General features: G+C 44.2%; 1 protein-coding gene and 1 long non-coding RNA gene across 3 annotated transcripts in view; one reads left to right on the top strand and one right to left on the bottom strand.

Moving 5' to 3' along the window:
* LOC140430661 (uncharacterized) overlaps nt 1-3721 on the top strand; it is an 89763-nt gene extending 86042 nt beyond the window's left edge. The window contains exon 4 of the long non-coding RNA XR_011949493.1: nt 667-3721. This is a non-coding gene — a long non-coding RNA (uncharacterized lncRNA). The remainder of the gene's footprint in view (nt 1-666) is intronic.
* Nucleotides 1-20594, bottom strand: part of lpcat2 (lysophosphatidylcholine acyltransferase 2) — a 101788-nt gene that overhangs the window by 23052 nt on the left and 58142 nt on the right. For both annotated transcript variants that reach the window (XM_072518274.1, XM_072518275.1), the window contains exon 8: nt 3238-3292. In XM_072518274.1, the coding sequence (XP_072374375.1) occupies nt 3238-3292 (55 nt within the window). The remainder of the gene's footprint in view (nt 1-3237; nt 3293-20594) is intronic.

Genomic DNA, 20594 nt, shown 5'->3' with positions numbered 1-20594 from the left:
CAATTCTGACTGCTGCTGACAAACCTTTTTGAACTCATTCTGGCCAATAAGTTACATTTTTTAGGTCATACATGTTAGGTTGACTGTGCATTGTTTAGAAGCTGGACTTCCATGGAATTCAATGGCATATTCCGTTACATCGTGGAATTTTATTTCTGCCTCTGCTTCCAATCCAGCTTCTGGAGCTTTTCCCTGGTGGTCTCCTTCTGCATCTTTGCTTTGATGTTTTTCATCATGTTGGGTTTTTTTTTCAATCTTCTAGGCTTTAAATTTATTCTCTGGCTTCTGTGAGGTTCTGGATTGTTCAGATAACTGCCAGTTAGTTGTAAGATGTTGTGCAACGTTCAGTAGGTCTAACAAAGAAGTTCTGAGCCCTGTATAGTTTACCACCAGTAAGTGTTTATTAACTGCTCATAACTATGTACAAATATACAGTATAAGGTCTAAGCTGGAGCTGTGTCCATGCTTGCCTCTATACACGTCTCTTATCAATACAAGACTGTCCTGTAGATTTGTATGTGTTTCTTTACACCTTTCCATGCGGTAATATACCTGGTCCAACATTAACCCTTACTATGCCTTTCCCTTATACTACAGAAGGATCCTGTGGAGTTGAAGGAGCAGATAGAGTGCATAATTGAAATCCTTATCCATTTGATTCCCCAGCCTGTCAAAGGAGGAGATGATGTCGGGAGCTAGAGCCTATCGGGACACCCCCAGAATGAACATACAATTGTGAAGAGAGGACCGGCAACAACACCATGTTCAAACAATGGTCCAGCTTTCAGATTTTCCCAAGGTAGAAAAAGAAAGAAAAGCAGGGTGAAAAAACACTAGCAGAGCTATCGCACCAGAAGATAACATTCACCCGTGAAGAGATGACACCGACCACTCTAACAGAAGGTGACTCACCTCCTCAGGAAGTAACAGCACAGGGTCTGGCCCAACGCAACACCAGCCGTCACACAAGAAACCACGCACCCGGGACCTCCAGCTCATCCCAAAAACCTGCATGCCTGCTGAGCCAGGACAACGCACCAAAAAAGGATGATTATTCCAGCCCTGGCCAAAGTGGAGGGGGCGCAGCCTGAGAGGAAGACCCGTCAATCAACACCCAACAGTCAGGAGCCCGAGGAAGAAAGGCCAGTTCCTTCCTCCCCAGCATAACTAGGGAATGCCCTAAAACCACAAGACCAGATCAGGATAAGAACCAACATAATGCTCACTCAGATGAAGAAAAGGAAAAGAAAACCCCAAGGAAGGGACACCGAGCCGAGGTCAAGGTGACAACCCATGCAGAAAGAATACCCAGAGCAGCCACCCACCTCAACAACCCAACCACCACAATAGTTCAGGAGAGTAGCAAGGGGAAAGACCCAAGTGGACGAAAGGAAAAACTCAACCTTAAGGAGGAGTCAGAAGGAACCCAGTCCTCCCAAGGATACAAACTTTGCCCAGGCCAAAGTTCAATTAAGACATAGATTCTTAATTCAAAGAATATTTTAAAAATCCAAAAGAAAATCTGAAACGGATTAGGTCGAACTGAAGGGGCTATCTTCAATGTATGTGAGGACTGAGCTACCTCTACCCAACCACAACCACCCGCCCTTCACCCGGCCCTGGTTCCACTCCTCCTCTTCATAAACGAGACGGGGGTGACAAAAAACACTCCCCTCCCCCAACCACAAAAATTATAAAACACAACAACCAGAAGGAGTAAAGCCAAGCACAAATCACAACTTCCCATAACTGACTCAAAATGATTTTGCGAGAACAGGATATTCATTGACTCAGGCCATTATGCTCACATTTCACACTCCCTACAAGAAGAAAAAGACAGTAACAAAAAGTCAACAACATGACCAACAGGGAGTAATGTTCAGGGTTATGGAAGAATCACAGGGTAAATTGCAGGATAAAGACATCTTCCATGTCACATGAGAAGGCAAAGGATAAGGCAGGATCAATGAGCACCCTTTAGGATCTCTCAAGAATTCCAAAGATCGACCCATGTCATCTCTCCAATGCCTAGGCGGTCCACAGCCTGGGCCCTAGCTTGGGGGGAAAGCTTTAACCCGCTCGGCTAACTTGGAAGCCCTCACGACATGCATCAAGAATAGGACTATATAGGACCAGGGTTCAGTGGGCCCTACCGACCCCTTGTCTCGAAAACAGGGTTCAATTGTGCTTCATTGAATCTGATGCACCCAGCCTCCAATTCAAGATTACCAAAGGATGCCAGCCAATTCTCCAACTCAATCAGGAACTTGCCTGCTACCTCTCACCAAGGACTAGGCTCAGGGGACACGCTGCCCGGCCCCGTCTCCTGAACCAGTCATAATAAACAATGCAGCAGGATTTAAATGGCACGAAGGACAATGCTCCTTCGAATACAAGAACCCTCTCACGCACCTCCGCCACTCTTCTAAAGGTATCCCACAATCCTGCAAAGTGAACTCTAACCATCTGCAACCGCAGGGCCGGTATTTTCAGGCAAGACGACATCTTTGACGGCGGCCAACATCCAGATTCACACAGCACCGCCATGGCGAGGACCCGCTCAGTAGCAACTGCACCATTGCAAGCCGGGCCCCACCGCAGCCCACTCCGACTGCCACAAACAAACGAGGATTTTAGCATTTTATTGTGGCTCTTCTTTGCAAACAAAACAATCAGAAACTTCCAGGGACATAGCATAAGCTACGTAACCCAAGGAAAAACAAATAAGAAATGTACACCAGGATGAAATGAAGGATCAAACGAGCCGAGCTGGAGCTCGCAAAAATGCAACTGCTCCTGCGTTCACATCATGTGGCCCCCAATCTATTAATTTTTAATGCATTATCTCAATTTTGTTAAAATAGCAATGTTTTACGTGTGTCAAACATTCATCAGATACCATCAGTGACAGTAATTCCTAATCATAGACACACACACACACACACACACACACTCACTTTAATAAATTTTAGAGTATCCAATCATTTTTTTTCCAATTAAGGGGCAATTTAACATGGCCAATCCACCTACCCTGCCCTTGCAAACTCCACACGGACAGTGACCCAGAGCCGGGATCGAACCTGGGACCTCGGTGCCGTGAGATAGCAGTGGTAACCACTGCACCACCGTGCTGCCCTGACAGTTTATTCTTAAGTCGCATATCCAAGAAAGAAGTTCAAGTTAAATTGAAAGACATAATTGAAACTAGTAGCTAAGTACCATAATCTGAACTCTTACCTCAACTTCCACATTTGTGTACGGTTGACATAATGTTAAGAACATGAGCATCGCCCTGGAAGACAGCAAACAGCAGAATTTCAAAAGCAAAATACCAGAGAACTTTTCATATATCTATTCATTAACGTTTCTACCAACAATGGCAAACACAATTCCTGGAAAAGAAAAGCAAGTGAAAATGGAAAGTCAAGATTCAGACATACCTGCTGGCATTCATAGCAAAACACTTTTGACACAAATAATTCCAGAAAAGTAAGATCATTCACCCTTGAGCTCACAATGGGACTAATATCGGAGTGGGTTGTTGAAAAAGCTATGGAACCCATTTTTGGTTGCATTTACTCGACTGTGGTGTCCGACTACAGTTCATCAATTAATTCACCTGTACGTCATGATTACCCTGAATGTTAGCATGCAAGACTGATTTATGAACGGTTTTGTCTTTCGGAACTTGTACAGTAAAGTTTATTCAAAACCTGTGGAATCTTGTGGCTTTATTCCAATGATATGCAGGTTAGGTGGAGTGGCCATGCTAAATTTGCCCTAGGCTTACATTAACACTGCAATGAAGTTACTGTGAATATCCCCTAGTTGCCATACTCCGGCGCCTACACTGAGGGAGAATTCAGAATGTCCAATTCACCGAAGAAGTACATCTTTCGGGATTTGTGGGAGGAAACCGGAGCACCCGGAGGAAACCCACACAGACACGGGGAGGACGTGCAGACTCTGCACAGACAGTGACCCAAGCCGGGAATCGAACCAGGGTCCCTGGCGCTGTGAAGCAACATTGAAATGAAAAATGAAAATCGCTTATTGTCACAAGTAGGCTTCGATGAAGTTACTGTGAAAAGCCCCTAGTTGCCACATTCCGGCGCCTGTTCGGGGAGGCTGTTAAGGGGATTGAACCGTGCTGCTGGCCTGCCTTGGTCTGCTTTCAAGGCCAGCGATTTAGCCCTGGTCTAAACAGCCCCGGTTACAGCGCTAACCACTGTGCTAAAAGGGTTGGTGCAGACTTGATGGACAGAATGGCATCCTTTTGCACTGTAGGGATTCTATTATTTTATTCCAAAAGGGCAGCACAGTAACATAATGGTTAGCACAATTGGTTCACAGCTCCAGGGTCCCAGGTTGAATTCCCGGCTTGGGCCACTGTCTGTGCGGAGTCGGCACGTTCTCCCTGTGTCTGCGTGGGTTTCCTCCGGGTGCTCCGGTTTCTTCCCACAGTCCAAAGATGTGGTTAGGTGGATTGGCTATGCTAAATTGCCCTTAGTGTCCAAAAGAAAAAAGATTAGGTGGGGTTACTGGGATAGGATGGAAGTGTGGGCTTAAGTGGGGTGCTCTTTCCAAGGGCCGGTGCAGACTCGATGGGTCGACTGGCCTCCTTCTGCACTGTAAACTCTATGAAAAGCAAGTGTTCTGAATTTCAAACTTTGACTACTTTAATCAAAAGGTTGTTGGCCTCTAACTGGATCGCCCAACTGGCCAAAGATTGTAACAAGCGGCACTTCTGCCAGTGTCACTCGGCTCCTGACCTCATCGCAGCCTTGGTCCAAACATGGACAAAAGAGCTGAACTTCAGAGGTGAGGTGAGAGTGACGGCTCTTAACATCAAGGCAGCATTTGACAGAGTGTGACATCAAGCAGCCCCACCAAAACTGAAATCACCAGGAATCAGAGGGGAAAGCTCTCCACTGGTTGGAGTCATAACCCTGCACAAAGGAAGATGGTTGTGATTGTTGGAGGTCAACCATCTCAGTATATCTCAATAAATTATGGAAATCATATTTGGCTAATTTATTGGAGTTATTTGGAGAACTAACAAGCAACATGGTTAAAGAGAACTTGTTGTGCTGTACCTGGATTTCCAGAAGGCATTTAAGGTGTCACAACAAATGATACGAAACAAAAGAGCTCATGATATAGAGTGTAACATATTAGCATAGTGGATGAATGGTTAGCTAACAAGAATTTATATCAATGACTTGGTTGAAATGACTGATTAAATGGGTGCTAAATTTGCTGATGACACAAAGGTAGGTAGGAAAGTAAGTTGTGACGAGGACAAGGGGTGCAATTTAATAGCCTCGTCACACCTGACTTTGTGTCGGGACGAGGCCACTGAATCTTGTGATTTGCAATGCTCGAAACGCTTCACAGGATTTTGGAGTCTCTCGAGACGTCACCAAGAAACACACCACTAAACACTCCCAAAACCAGACACAAGATTTTTTTTTCCAGTTAAATCGCGCCCAAGGTGTATGTAAAGAGACATAGATAGGTGAAGTGACTGGGCAAAAATTTAGCAGATGGGAGTATAAGATGGAAAATGTGAACGTGTCCACTTTGGCAGAAAGAATAGAAAAGCAATATAATATTTAAGTAGTGTGAAATTGCAGAACTCTGGGGTACAGAGGGATCTCCGTGCCCTCATACACGAAGCAAGAACAGTTGATATGCAGCTGCAGCAGGTGATTAGGAAGGCAAATGGAATGTTGTTGTTTATTGAAAGGAGAAAGGAATATATAAGTTGAGATGTTTTGCTACTATTGTATAGGGTGGTGTTGAGACCACATCGAATACCGGAGCTTAGAAGATGTACATGATCCTGAGGGGAATTGACAGGGTGGATTCTGAAAGGATATTTCATCGTGTTAGAGAGATGAGAACTAGGGGACACAGTTTAAAACAAAGGGCTCCCATTTATGGTGGAGCTGAAAATAAGTTATTTTTTCTCAGAGGGTCATGAATCTCTGGAACTTTCACCCCGGAGAGTGGTGGAGGCAGGGCCAATAAATATGTTTGTCAGAGGTAGACACAGTTTTGACTAACAAGGGATTCAACGGTCATCAGGGGAAGGCAGAATTTGGGCTGGAGACCACAATCTGATTAGCCATGACTTTACCTGACTCGAAGGGCTGAATGGTTTACTCCTGCTCCTAACTTGTATGTTTGTATGGCTCAGTCCTGGAATATCATTCTTCAGGGTAGTATCCGAGGCTCAACCATCTTGAGCTGTTTTGTCAATGACATTCTCTCCATCATAAGATCAGATGTGGGCACATTCACTGATTATTGCACAATGTTCAGCATCATTTGTGACTCCCCAGGTACTGAAGCAGTCCATGTCATTGTTCAGCAACACATGGACAATTATCAGGCTTGGTCTGATGAGTGGCAAGTAACATTCATGCCACACAAGTGCCAGGCAATGAACATTGTCAACAAGTGGGAATCTCACCATCATCTCATAATATTCAATGGCATTACGATCCCCCATGATCAACATCCTGGGGTTAATATTGACCAGAAATTGAACTGAACTAGCTATATAAATACTGTGGCTACAAGCAGAGATCAGAGGCTGGGAATTCTGCAGCGAGTAACTCATCTCCTGAATCCCCAAAGCTTTTCCACCATTGACACATCATAAGTCAGCAGTGTGGAGGAACACTCTCCTGTTGCCTGGACCTGTGCAGCCCCAACTACACTCAACAAGCTCCAGAACATCCAGGACAAAGGAATCTTCTTTATTGGAACCCCACCCACTACCTTAAATATTCACTCCCTCCACACAGTGGCAGCAGTGTGTACCATCTACAAGATGCACTGCAACAACTCATCAAGGCTCCTTTGACAGCAACTTTCAAGTCCACAGACCCTAGCATCTATAACGACAATGGCAAAGACCCATGGGAACACCACAACCTGGAAGTTCTCCTCCAAGTCACTCACTTGGAACTATATTGCCGTTACTTTACAGTCAGTGGGGCAAAATCCTGGAACTCGCTCCCTAACAGCACTGTGGGTGTTCCCACATCACATGGACTGGGTGGTTGAAAGCGGCAATTCACAATCATCTCCTCAAGGGCAATTAGGGATGGGCAATAAATACGGGCCTAGCCAACCACATCCCATGAACAATGTCTTTTTAAAAAACAGCTTTAGGTAATTGGTCTGGAAAGCAGGTGGAAGCAGATACAGCAATACTTTTTGAACAAGAGTTGGATTTTTAAAAAAAAATGTATTCCTTCTCAGGACATGTCAACAGGATGCGGATAGTGTGGGATTCAGTGCTGGCAATGCCATTGAATGTTAAGAGTAGATGCTAGATTCCACTTATTAGAGATTAATTAACACACATGGGTCTCTTCTGATCGCCACTGGGAATACAACTTGCAACAGGCAAAGTCCAGCATCAGGTGTGAAGTCTGACAGCTTTCACTACTCCCACAGGTGGCAGTAGAGAGCGGAGGGCTTCAAATATGGGCTCATCTGAGGCCAGGCCAGCAGCCCTGCAGTTGGATGGTCTGACTACCCTGCATATATCCTATCCCTCTTAGTGGTTCTGTTATTGCCTAAAATATTACGAATGCAATGTGTATTGAAAACATAATTTTACTGAAGATAATTATTTCTGCAGACTGAGAGCAATGAAAATCCAGGATATTTGCCTTACCTGAAGATTTGCAGGAAAAAACACCAAATATATCACACGTTTTATAAATGTCTGTCAGTAACCAGTGTGTTATAAAACCGTAACGGCTGATTTTCCCCATGCCTTTTGTTTCCTTCTAAGTATTATAAACCTCTAAAGAATACTTTCACTGAAAAAGGGAATGTTTCCAAACCTTCCTGTAAAATCTACCACCTCAAAACCACACCAAGTGAAATGGTTTAGAGTTTGGTCGGCTAAGAGAGTTGCAAATAATTTGTAACCAGAAACTGGTGCATCAATTTAATTCTGAGTGATGAGAAAATGCTTTCATGAGAGTATTTCATCACTGATGTATGAATTGGAGGACATTTACGCCACAGTTTCCTCTTTTACTGTTTCCCATTTGCTTAACAGGAACTTATTTCACCCTTTGTTAGCATAAACAAATACTTAGTTATTTTCATTTCATTTGCTATTCACCGAATTTATTTTTAAAATTACTGAAATTATGTTTGAACCTATAACAGGATTACACTCACAAACTAGCCTTAATTTCAAAAGCGGCCCAACCTAGCGATCAGATTTCAGTTTACAAAACGAGATTTCCTTCTACCCATTCAAGCTGCCCATGCCAAACATAAGACATAGGAGCGGAAGTAAGGCCATTCGGCCCATCGAGTCCACTCAACCATTCAATCATGGCTGATTTCAACTCCATTTACCCGCTCTCTCTCCATAGCCCTTAATTCCTCGAGAAATCAAGAATTTATCAACTTCTGTCTTAAAGACACTCAACGTCCTGGCCTCCACCGCCCTCTGTGGCAATGAATTCCACAGACCCACCACTCTCTGGCTGAAGAAATTTCTCCTCATCTCTGTTCTCAAGTGACTCCCTTTTATTCTAAGGCTGTGCCCCCGGGCCTTAGTCTCCCCTGCTAATGGAAACAACTTCCCTACGTCCACCCTATCTAAGCCATTCATTATCTTGTAAGTTTCTATTAGATCTCTTAGATTCTATTAGATCTATTAGAACATTGCCACGTTTCTCAAGCCTCTGTTTAGCCACAAGCCCACAGTCAGAAAGAACCGTACAGTAGCATACTTTGGCTCGCAAGTAACATAGAAATCATCTAATTGGTTGGTAACATAGAGACCCAACCAAGACATTTAGATAGAAAGGAAATAAGCCACAATGATGTAAAACTTAAAACAAAAGCAAAAATGCTGGAACACTGCACAGTCGAGTCATTTATCTGTGGAGAACAGTGCAGTATCTATGGAAAGGACGGAGCATATATGATTTCAGATTCATTAGAACATATAAAAAATTAAGATAAACTCTATTTGAAAAGAAACTGAACAAAGGAAATGTAACTTAATCAGTGTCTCTTAAAATGTTTTCTTTTCACTTTTGTTCTTTCTGTTGTCTCATATGTTAATCAGCAGCCATTTAACCATCTCATGTTTTCCTTTTAAGCCTTTTCCTGGTCATCCTATTGACATTACCGTGTTTTTTAAATTCCTGTGTGAATGCAGGTAGTAAGTACAGGTCAGAAGACTATACATCGTTTTAAGAATGTTATCTTTTCCTGTGCAAGGTATTGGATGGGATTCTCCAACCCCCCAGCTGCATGTTTCTCGGTGGCACGCCATTCGCTGGGGGTGGGATTCCCTACTCCCGCTGCTTGTCAACTGGACTTCCCATCAAAGCCACCCCACGCCACTGGGAAAGTTGTGGACCGGGGGGGGGGGGGAGAGGAGAAAATCCCAACGGCTGGAGAAGTCCGGCCATTATCCCACAGGTTGCAACAGCCAAATAACAGCTCATTTCCTATTTCTGTGCACAAAGGCAGAAGGAAAAAATCAAGTCCTTCACAGCTCAATGACCTGAAATTAGCTGAGGCTGTTCATTATCGATTAAAGATAATTCACGTAAATACTAACTGAAAGGGAGTTACCAGTTTAGTAACATAACAGCAAAATTAACATACCCAGTGTCCATCTTAACTGCTTCATCAATGACCTACCTTCCAACATAAGGTCAGTGTGTGGGGATCTTCACTGATGAATGCACAATGTTCAGAACCATTCGCCACTCCTCAGAAAATGAAGCAGTCCACGTCAAATACAGCAAGATCTGGACACTATCCAGGCTTGGGCTGACAATTGGCAAGTAACATTTACGTGACACAAGTGCCAGGCAATGATCATCTCCAATAAGAGAGCATCAAAACATCGTCCCTTGACATTCAATGACACTATCATCACTGATTCCCCCACTATCAACATCCTGTGATAAATACTGTGGTTAAAAGAGGTCAGAGGCTAGGAATTCTGCGGTGAATAACTCAACGTCCTGACTCCCCAAAGCCCGCCCACAAGGCACAAGTCAGGAGTGTGATGGAATACTTCCCACTTGCCTGGATGAGCGCAGTTCCAACAACACTCAAGGAGCTCCACACCATCCAGGACAAAGCAGGCACTTGATAGGCAACCCTTCCACAAGCAGTGACAGTAGCAGTGTGTACTATTTACAAGATGTATGGCAAGAAATCATCAAGGATCCTTGGGCAGCACCTTCCAAACCCACGACCACTATCATCGAGAAGGAGAAGGGCAGCAGGCATCTGGGAACACCATCACCTGGACATTACCCTTCAAGTCACTCACTATCCAAACTTGGAAATATATTGCTGTCCCTTCACTGATGGAGAGTCAAAATCCTGGAACTCCCTCCCTAATAGCACAGTAGGTATACCTACACCACTTGGACTGCAGCACCTCAAGAAGGCAGCTCACCACCATCTTCTCAAGAGCAATTATTGTGGCGGAGCACAATCCTGCTGCTGCTGATGGCCCAGAGTACCTCATGGATGCCTAGGCTGGAGTTGCCAGATCTGTTCGAATCTATCCCACAATAGTGTCACACAACACAATGGAGGGTATCCTCAATATGAAGACAGGACTGTGTTCTGGTCACATCTACCAATACTGTCATGAACAGGTGCATCTGCAGCAGGCAGGTTGCTGAGGATGAGGCCACGTATGCTTTTCCCTTTTGTTGGTTCCCTCACCACCTGCTGGAGTCCCAGTCTAGCAGCTATGTCCGTGGTGGTACTACCGAGCCACTCTTGGTGATGGATGTTGAAGTCTCCCACCCAGAGTATATTCTGCAACCTTGCCACCCTCAGTGCTTCCTCCAAGTGGTGTTAAGTCCCAAAAGATGTACTGTTAGGTGAATTGGATATTCTGAATTCTCCCTCGGTGTACCTGAACAGGCGCCGGAATGTGGTGACTTGGGGCTTTTCACAGTAACTTCATTGCAGTGTTAATGTAAGCCTACTTGTGACAATACAGATTATAAAAAAAACATGGAATACAGATTCCTCAGCTGATGGTGGGTGGTACATGGTCATCAGCAGGAGGTTTCCTTGCCCATGTTTAACCTGAAGCCATGAGACTTCTTCATGGGGTTCACAGTCGATGATGGGGACTCCCAGAGTAACTCCCGACGGTATAGCACTGTGCTACCACATCTGCTGGGTATGACTTGCCGATGAGTCAGGAGATACCCAGGAATGGTGACAGTGGTGTCTAGGACATTGTTTGTAAGGTATGATTCTGTGAGTATGACTTTGTCAGGCTGTTGCTTGACTGGTCTGTGAAACAGCTCTCCCAACTTTTGCACAAGCCCCCAAACGTTAGTAAGGAAGATTTTGCAGGGTTGACAGGGCTGGGTTTGCTGTTGTAATTTCTGGTGCCTGGGTCGATGCTGGGTGGTCCATCCGGTTTCATTCCTGTTTTGTGTTTTTGTAGCAATGAAGTGGCTTTCTAGGCCATTTCAGAGGCAACCACATTGCTGTGGATCTGGAGTCACATGTAGGCCAGACCAGGTAAGGATGGCTGATTTCCTTCCCTAATGGACATTCGTGAACCAGGTTGGATTTTTCGACAACAGTTTTCATGGTCATCATTAGACTTTAAATTCTAGATATTTTATGGAGTTCAAATTCCACCCCCTATCATGGTGGGATTCAAACCTGGGTCCCATGCGTCTGAATTACTAGTCCAGCGACAATACCACAATGCCACCGCCTCCCCTGGGATAGTATTGATCCCAGAGAAAAGGATTTGTGAGGAACTGACAATTAGGAAGAAGCCAATGGGAGGTACAAGTAAATTGGAAACAATCTAACGGGACGCCCATTGTCAAAAAAGGCTGATCAAACAGAAAGGTACAAGGACAGATCCCGTAGTCTCATTTCAGTTCCTTGTAAACTAGTGGAATTGATTATTGAGAGTAAACATTAAGATCAAAAACTAGTTAACAGCAGTCAGCATGGATTCAGAAGGGGAAGGTCATACTAACCAACTTTCTGGAGTTCTTTGAGGAAGTGATAACCAAGTGGAAAGAGACAAGTCCTCTGCTAGTTTCCAAACGACTCCTGATAAAATTCCTACCAAAGGCTGAGAATAAAACGCGAATGTGAAGGATTTCAGCGTGAAGCCTTGGAATTAACAAGGAAGTGGTTGAAGGAAACAATTACTAGTTAAAAGCATTTTGTCAAGTGTGAGGAAGAACAGAGTTATATGCCTCAGACTTGGTCCTTGGAACAGCACAGTCCCTAATTTACGTAATTTTCTTGTAATCTGAGAATAAATGGTCCATGTATAGCCTTAATTTGGGTATGCCGCCCGAGCCAGATTGTTGGACGCAGTAGAGTGCAGACGAGATACCCTGTTCCACCAAGGGGCTCCGAGGGTCAGCCACAGGGCAGCCAGTGAAGCCTGGGAGGAAGCGGCGGTGGCTGTCAGCTCGGAGAGTGTTCCCAGAAGGACTGGCATCCAGTGCCACAAGATGATCAGTGACCTCCACCAGGCTGCACGAGTGGGTAAGCACTGGCCCTCTGTCACTGCCCTGTCCATTCTACCACCCTCCGCAAGGTCAGCCTCCGCTGGGTCCAAGCTATCATCCATTCCGTGTAATAGCTGTATGGAATTTGAGAGGATGAGGGACTGACAACCAGCGGTCTCTTCCACCCCGGGACCATTGCTCCCCCCTCTCATTCCCCCCCCCTCCCCCCACATCCTCTGCCATCCAACATGCCCTGACCCCACACTCTCAATCGCAGCTGGGGCCCCTGGTCACAGGACCCCATACACCCTCACAACCCAAAGATGCGCAGGGTAAGTGAATTGGCCAAGCTAAGTTGTTCCTTAATATGGAAAAAAAAATGAATTGTGTACTTTAAATTAAGAAAAAAGCAACAGCCTTCAGCCGTGCGGACGCAGGCCTCCACAGTTAGTGGGAGTTATGGGTAGTCGGTGGAGCAGATAGGCAGGGTTGCCTTTCTAATGGGTACACACGATCCAGGGGTGACATGGTAGACCCATGGGCGCTGAGACACCGTCCCCCCGCCCAGCACAAGGGTGCCCCCCCCCCCCACACCAATGGCAGCCCACCCGAAGGGAAGCTTTCCCCCCATACCATGTCTCCCCACCAAGCACCGGAGCAGCAACCCCAGTAGCAAAGATGGCGATTCACCTCCTCGGATCCCCGCATCACCATTCCACCATCTTCACATTTTTAGAAAGTTGTACTAATCGGAGCCCACGTGACCACTTGCTGGAGAGGCGGTTAGATACTGGTAGGCCGTTAGACTGGGGGTCATTCCGTTAACTGTATAGAGATTGGCCGGAACTGGTGATTGTTGGTTTCTCGCTATGCCAACGGGAGCAGGCCGATTAGATTGCAAACTGATCGCCGATTTTAGCCTCTCCCACAAACTGACGGCCATGTTGCGCTCAAGTGTGACACGGCCGTAAAATCGCCCCATTGTGTGCCAATGGTAGAGGAAATTAATGTTTAAGGTGGTGGATGGGGTGCCGATCAAGTGAGCTACCTCATCATAAATGATGTAGAGCTAGAGTGCTGTTGGAGCTGCACTGAATCAGACAAGTGGAGTGAATTCCTTCACACTCCTGAATTGTGTCATGTAGATGGCCAACAGGCTTTGGGGAAACAGGAAGTGGAGTTACTTACCTCAGAATTCCAAGCCTGCAACTTGCTCTTGTAGCCATAGTATTTATATAGCTAGTTCAGTTCAGTTTCTGGTTAATGGTAATCCCCAGGATGTTGATAGTGGGGATTTCAGTGACAGTAATGACTTTGAATGTCAAGGGAAGATGGTTAGATTGTCTTGTTGGAGATGGTGTGTGGCATGGAGGGGAACTTCCAAGTGGTGGTGTTCCCACGTGTTTTCCTTCTAGGTTTAGGAGGTGCTGTTGAAGAAAGCTTGGCGGCTGTTGCGGTGCTTGATAACGATTACGTGGGGGATATACTGACATGGGGTTACATATTGTTGTTGAATGCATTTCTGCTGCAGTTGATACCTCACAATGCTTCATGAATGTCCAGTTCTAGCATGGTAATAGTGTCACACAATGTAATAGAGCATGCCCTCAGTGTGCAGATGTAACCTTGCTAGCACAAGGACAATGTGAACAAAGAACAAAGAAAATTACAGCACAGGAACAGGCCCTTTGGCCCTACCAGCCTGCGCCGATCCAGATCCTTTATCGAAACCTGTCACCTATTTTCCAAGGATCGACTTCCCTTTGTTCCCCGCCCGTTCATATATCTGTCTTGATGCATCTTAAATGATGCTATTGTGCCCACCTCTACCACCTCCGCTGGCAAAGCGTTCCAGGCACCCACCACCCTCTGCGTAAAAAACGTTCCACGCACATCTCCTTTAAACTTTCCCCCTCTCACCTTGAAATCGTGACCCTTGTAATTGACCCCCCCCCCCACTCTTGGAAAAAGCTTGTTGCTATCCACCCTGTCCATACCTCTCAATTTTGTAGACCTCAATCAGGTCCCCCCTCAACCTCAGTCTTTCCAACGAAAACAATCCTAATCTACTCAACCTTTCTTCATAGCTAGCACCCTCCATACCAGGCAACATCCTGGTGAACCTCCTCTGCACCCTCCCTAAAGCATCCACATCCTTCTAGTAATGTAGCAACCAGAACTGCACGCAGTATTCGAAATGTGGCCTAACCAAAGTCCTATACAACTGTAACATGACCTGCTGACTCTTGTACTCAATACCCCGTCCGATGAAGGCAAGCATGCTGTATGCCTTCTTGACCACTCTATCGACCTGCGTTGTCACCTTCAGGGTACAATGGACCTGAACTCCCAGATCTCTCTGTACATCAATTTTCCCCAGGACTTTTCCATTGACCGTGTAGTCCGCTCTTGAATTAGATCTTCCAAAATGCATCACCTCGCATTTGCCTGGATTGAACTCCATCTGCCATTTCTCTGCCCAACTCTCCAATCTATTTATATTTTGCTGTATTCTCTGACAGTCCTCCTCGCTATCTGCAACTCCACCAATCTTAGTATCATTTGCAAACTTGCTAATCAGACCACCTATACCTTCGTCCAGATCATTTGTGTATATCACAAACAACAGTGGTCCGAGCACGGATCCCTGTGGAACACCACTAGTCACCTTTCTCCATTTTGAGACACTCCCTTCCACCACTACTCTGTCTCCTCTTGCCCAGCCAGTTCTTTATCCATCTAGCTAGTACACCCTGAACCCCATACAACTTCACTTTTTCCATCAACCTGCCATGGGAAACTTTATCAAACGCCTTACTGAAGTCCATGTATATGACATCTACAGCCCTTCCCTCATCAATTAACGTTGCCACTTCCTCAAAGAATTCTATTAGGTTTGTAAGACACGACCTTCACTGCACAAAACCATGCTGCCTATCACTGATAAGTTTATTTTCTTCCAAATGTGAATAGATCCTATCCCTCAGTATCTTCTCCAACAGTTTGCCTACCATGTGACGGACACGCTTACCAAAACTGCCATGCATTGGAGTCAGAACCACAGGTAAAGATGAAGTGAAGTAGATTTTTCTTACTTCATGTTTCTCACACCACCTACCACAGACCAAGTCTGATAGATATGGTCTTCAGGACTCTGTCAACTTCATCAGTTGTACAGCTACTGAGCTACTCTTGGTGATGGACATTAGAAGTCCCCTTACAAGAGTACATTCTATATCCTTGCTACTCAAAGTGTTTCTTCCAAGCAGCATTCAACATGAAGGAGCAGACTGGTTCGTTGAACGAGGGTGGTAGGTGATAATCAATAGGAGGTTTTCGTTGACCTGATGGTTATTATTTGACCTGATGCCATGAGGCATCATGGGATCCAGTGTCAGAGTGAGGACACCCAGGGCCATTCCCTCCGGACTGCAATACTATGCTATTATTTCAGTGGGGCTGTCCTACTGCTGGGACAGGACATACCTAGGGATGGTGATGAAAGAGTCTGGGACATTGGCTGTAAAGTACGAGTATGACTAGGTTAGGCTGCTCCTTGACTACTCTGTGGGACTGTTCTGTCAAGTTTGGCATCAGTGCCCAAATGCTAATGAGGAGAGCTTTACAGGGTTGAGTGAACAGGGTGTGCTTTTGTCGTTTCTGTTGCCTGGGTCGATGCCAAATGTTCTGTCCAGTTCTAACTTTTCTTTAGCACTTTATATAACTGTGGCTGGCTTGTTTGGCCATTTTACAGAACGGTTAAGAGTCTTCCAGTGGCTGTGGGTCTGGAGTCAAATAGAAGTCAAACCAAATCCAGGTGACAGATTACCTCCCCTATAGAATACTGGTGAGCCAGATCTAGTGGTTTCTGGATCATCATTTCCAAGACTAGCTTTCCATTCCACACTTACGAATTCTCAAATTTAAATTCCCCCAACTGTCATGCTGGGATCTGAATTCATGCCCAGGTCTCTAGATCATTAATCCAGTAACATTACCTTCATGCTAGATCCATTTCCCTCACTCCTGATCTCTCTGAATACATGAACTGAAATGGACTGAACAGTTTTCCTCATCCTTATTTATTTACCTTGCGACCGGTGCCTGAATTACAAACTTTTGAGTTACCATGCCACAAAAATAAAAATCCGCACGATCCATAAATTAACATCAGTCTAGTTGTAGAATTACAGCTGTCACTCATTCTAAGACACAGGAATAACAAGGTATTCATTGTACTTTCCCACTTTTTAGAAAAAAGCAAAACCACACTAGAAACTACTGCCTTCAGTATGAACAGGAAATGCATTAAGGTTTCAGGCCATTTGCAACTTCCTTTGTTGCTGATTAATCTAGCACACTTAACTTTTTAATCATTAAACCAGAAAATTTAAAAAAACGCTTTCTACTAAGAAAATATAACCATTTTTAATTCCAGTTGCAATTTTCTGTGAACCAGTTTTGCCATTTCCTAAAAAGCATATTTGGTAATTTTTCTTGAGACTAAAAAGGAAATCAAATGCAATTTTTACTAGTATTAACCTAAAACCTGACCGTATGCGCTATCTTCAAATCGTGTCTTACTATCAAAAGCACTAAATATTTTCCACTGACCTCAATTAGCAGAAGACTTTTTCAATCTATGAGCAAGACATGCATTTACACACTGTATTAGATGAGGGTTGATAAACCCAAAGTCAAAGCCCAAACAGTGAATTATAAACTAACACTTGGGCTACAGTCTCTTAAGGTATGAACAGAACGAGATGTTTGTATTGCACTTATGAGGTAGTCAATCTACCATTAAGAAAGGTTCTATGGGAGGTTACCAAGCTATTGCACTACAAGTGTCAAACCAGCATTCATAGTACACTATATGGGCAACTCAATCTCAGCCGTGCAACTGAAGAAAGGTATCAAGTAGAGGCCAAATACTGGTTATAACGAGGAAAAAGCAAACTACACAGAGTGGAAGAGTTACCTTAGGCCACTTACTCGCAAGAAAAAAATCATAACACCATTACAACATCTCCTAGAAAGATCAATGCTGGGATAAATATCTTTGAAACATGTTCTAAAGAAAAGTTCTGCTATTTGGCATGTTCCGGAAATGGGAGATGCCAGGTAATCAATTACGCTGGTTAACTATGTAAGGTGGGTTCTGCATTTTCACTCAATCAGAAAGGTCCAGGGTGATCAAGTGTAGGTCTCACAATACATGTGGAATCAGGCAAATCGAGTAGTGCTGTAGAACAGTGAGAGGCTGCGACAGGAGAGAGGGCAGGCTATCACTGGTCAGTTGACACCCCCAGTCAGAAAACAGACTCAACAGGCCTAACCTCAGAATTTGAGTTAATAAAATTGGTAGAGTGCAGGAAACATAAACGTCACTCCTATTTCTGACTTAATTCCACAATACATCTCAAAAAAGCAATTTTTGTAGCAGTTTAGAAAAGGGATGTTCTCTAGCTGATCGGTGATAAATTACAGAAACGCTTGCTGGAGACTTTGGAGGAGAATCCCATTATAGCTTTCTTCATCCCTCGAGATCATCTACAGTTCTTTTGAACATTGGATACATGGCCTACAAGGTAACCAAATAACCAATCCCATATTGGAGTACAACATTGTCATACTCAGGCAGGATGGGGTGAAAGATGACAGAAATTGACTTGAACTGTAAATATTTCAAATTTAAAAACGACAAAAAACCCTGCAAAAGTAGGCAAATTTGGTTTTCAACAAAAGACATGCAGTCAGACAGGTTAACTAGAAATGGGCACGCAATGTTGTCATGCCAGGGACACCCATATCCTGACGATGAATAAATAAAAATAAAAGCCTCGTTTGTTGAAATAATTTATTGTTTACTCATAAAGGACCTTTTTCGCCAAATGGGTCCCATTCCTTCCTAGCACACGAGATTTGTAGAAATACATCCACTATGCAGAAGCTCATTTTGTATTCCTAGAAAACAAAGCGTCAGTGGTTTCGACATAAAGGGAAGGAGACAACTGCTTGATGAAAGAGAAACACTACACACCTAATTGAGTGGACCTAAGTAGGGTGCTCTTTCAGAGGTCGGTGCAGACACTACGGGCTGAATGGCCTCCTTCTACACTGTAGGGATTCTATGGTACCTATTACGCTGAACTAACTTTGCCTCTGTTCACTCCTCTACCATCATCCACTTTCTTATAGTAGAGCTTCAGTGGAAACTCCAAAGTCCAGGAATATTTCCATATTTAATTTGTTACTATATTTATTATGATCTAGTCTCTAAGAAGTCTGTGGTTCAAATGACTAAGATGTAAAATGAATGCTTTCAGCTCTTTAATTCCAACATGAAATGCTTCCCCACTATCAAACTTCTCTGCAACTAACCTGCCACCATCACTTTTTAGGAATAGGAAAATTATGCAGAGAGATTAACTCTTCCTACTCATAGATATTTACATATGGTGGAATGGGATGGGGAAATTGGAAGTGAAGATGAAAAACAGCTAGAGGAAAATCTTGCCACCCATTTTTAGATGTAGGAATTCGACAGAAGCTAATGTACTACCCCAACCTCTCTCCCGTGCAACTCCAGAGCTCACCCAATTGTTTTATTCTCTCCAGAAGATCACCTACTTTTGCATAGCGATACAAAGATAAATCCTCCCTACTCAGTCAAGGATTTGAGATGAATTATGTTGTTATCTTTGTTCCAACTAATACAGGAATATATAATGTAAAGGAATTAATCTTGCACTCAAAAATTCTATTTGTTACAAAAGTGTAACGATTAGCAAAGGCTTCAAAGTTTCAATACTCTACAAATGTGAATGCATGGTGCAGTATTGTATTAAGTTTCTCAGCCTGAGAGTTTGACAGCATCTGTGTGATTGGGACTAAATTACAAGGAAATCAGGAGTGGCTTGGCTTACAGGGGGTGCACCATGGTTGACTGTGAATAAAAATCTGCACCAATTCAAATGTTCAAAGATGATTGCCACATTATAGGAAGGATGTGATTGCACTGGAGTGGGCACAGAGGCGATTCACCAGGATGTTGCCTGGGATGGAACATTTATGTTATGAAGAGAGATTGGATAGGTTTGTTATTTTTGCTGAAGCTGAGAAGACGGAGGGGCGATCGGATTGAGGTGTACAAGATTATGAGGGGCATGGACAGGGTGGATAGGGAGCAGCTGTTGCCCTTAGTTGAAGGGGACAGACACATGTTCAAGAGGAGGGGTAGGAGGCTTTGGAGGAAAAACCTTTTTACTCAAGAGGGTGGTGACAGTCTGGAATGCACTGCCTGGGAGGCTGGCATCTGGGAGGGTGGTAGAGGCTGGTTGCTTCACATCCTTTAATAAATACCAGGATGAGTACTTGCAAGTCATAACACTCAAGGCTATGGGCTATGGCAAATGGGATTAGGTGGGTTAGTTGTCTTTCATGCATCCATTCAGACTCGATAGGCTGTAGGGTCTCTTCTGCACTGTATTATTCTGTGAATTCTGTTTGGAAGAAAAACCGGGACGGTAAAGAGGCATTTTCTGGGAAATTGATTGTGTCATTTCACTGAAGTCTGAGTTTAATTTGATGGCAGCAATGAAAACTGGGTTAAAAACTTGATAAAGATAGTTTGAAGGAGGGAGGATGATGATGCAAAATCTCCCCCACACCAAATCTAGAAGATGCCAGCAGCACAGATACATCATGCTAATATTCATCATGATGGTTGCCCAATGCAGCCCAGTGTTAATTAGGGTGCTGACTGGCTACATGCTGAGCAAAAGGTGCAGGTTTGTACGAGAATGGCACAAGTTAAAGTTGCACTTCTTAAAAGCCAGCCTGCGCCCATTATTTCACAAAAGTATTTCTCACAAGGCATAATGAGCATCCATTGAGCAGCAAGACAGAGAGAAAGAACCCAGGTTCCCTGATACAATGTGAGAGACTTTAATTCAAGAGGTGGAAAGGAGAAGAGACGTCATGTTTCCATAAAGGGATAGGAGGCCCTCAAGACATACATTGATGGGAGCAGGTAACCATAGAGGGCAATTAAAGGAGGCC

Source organism: Scyliorhinus torazame, chromosome 10 (assembly GCF_047496885.1).
Source record: "Scyliorhinus torazame isolate Kashiwa2021f chromosome 10, sScyTor2.1, whole genome shotgun sequence".
NCBI lineage: Eukaryota > Metazoa > Chordata > Chondrichthyes > Carcharhiniformes > Scyliorhinidae > Scyliorhinus > Scyliorhinus torazame.
The sequence above is the reverse complement of the archived record's forward strand: the minus strand, read 5'-3'. Positions and strand labels throughout refer to the sequence as shown.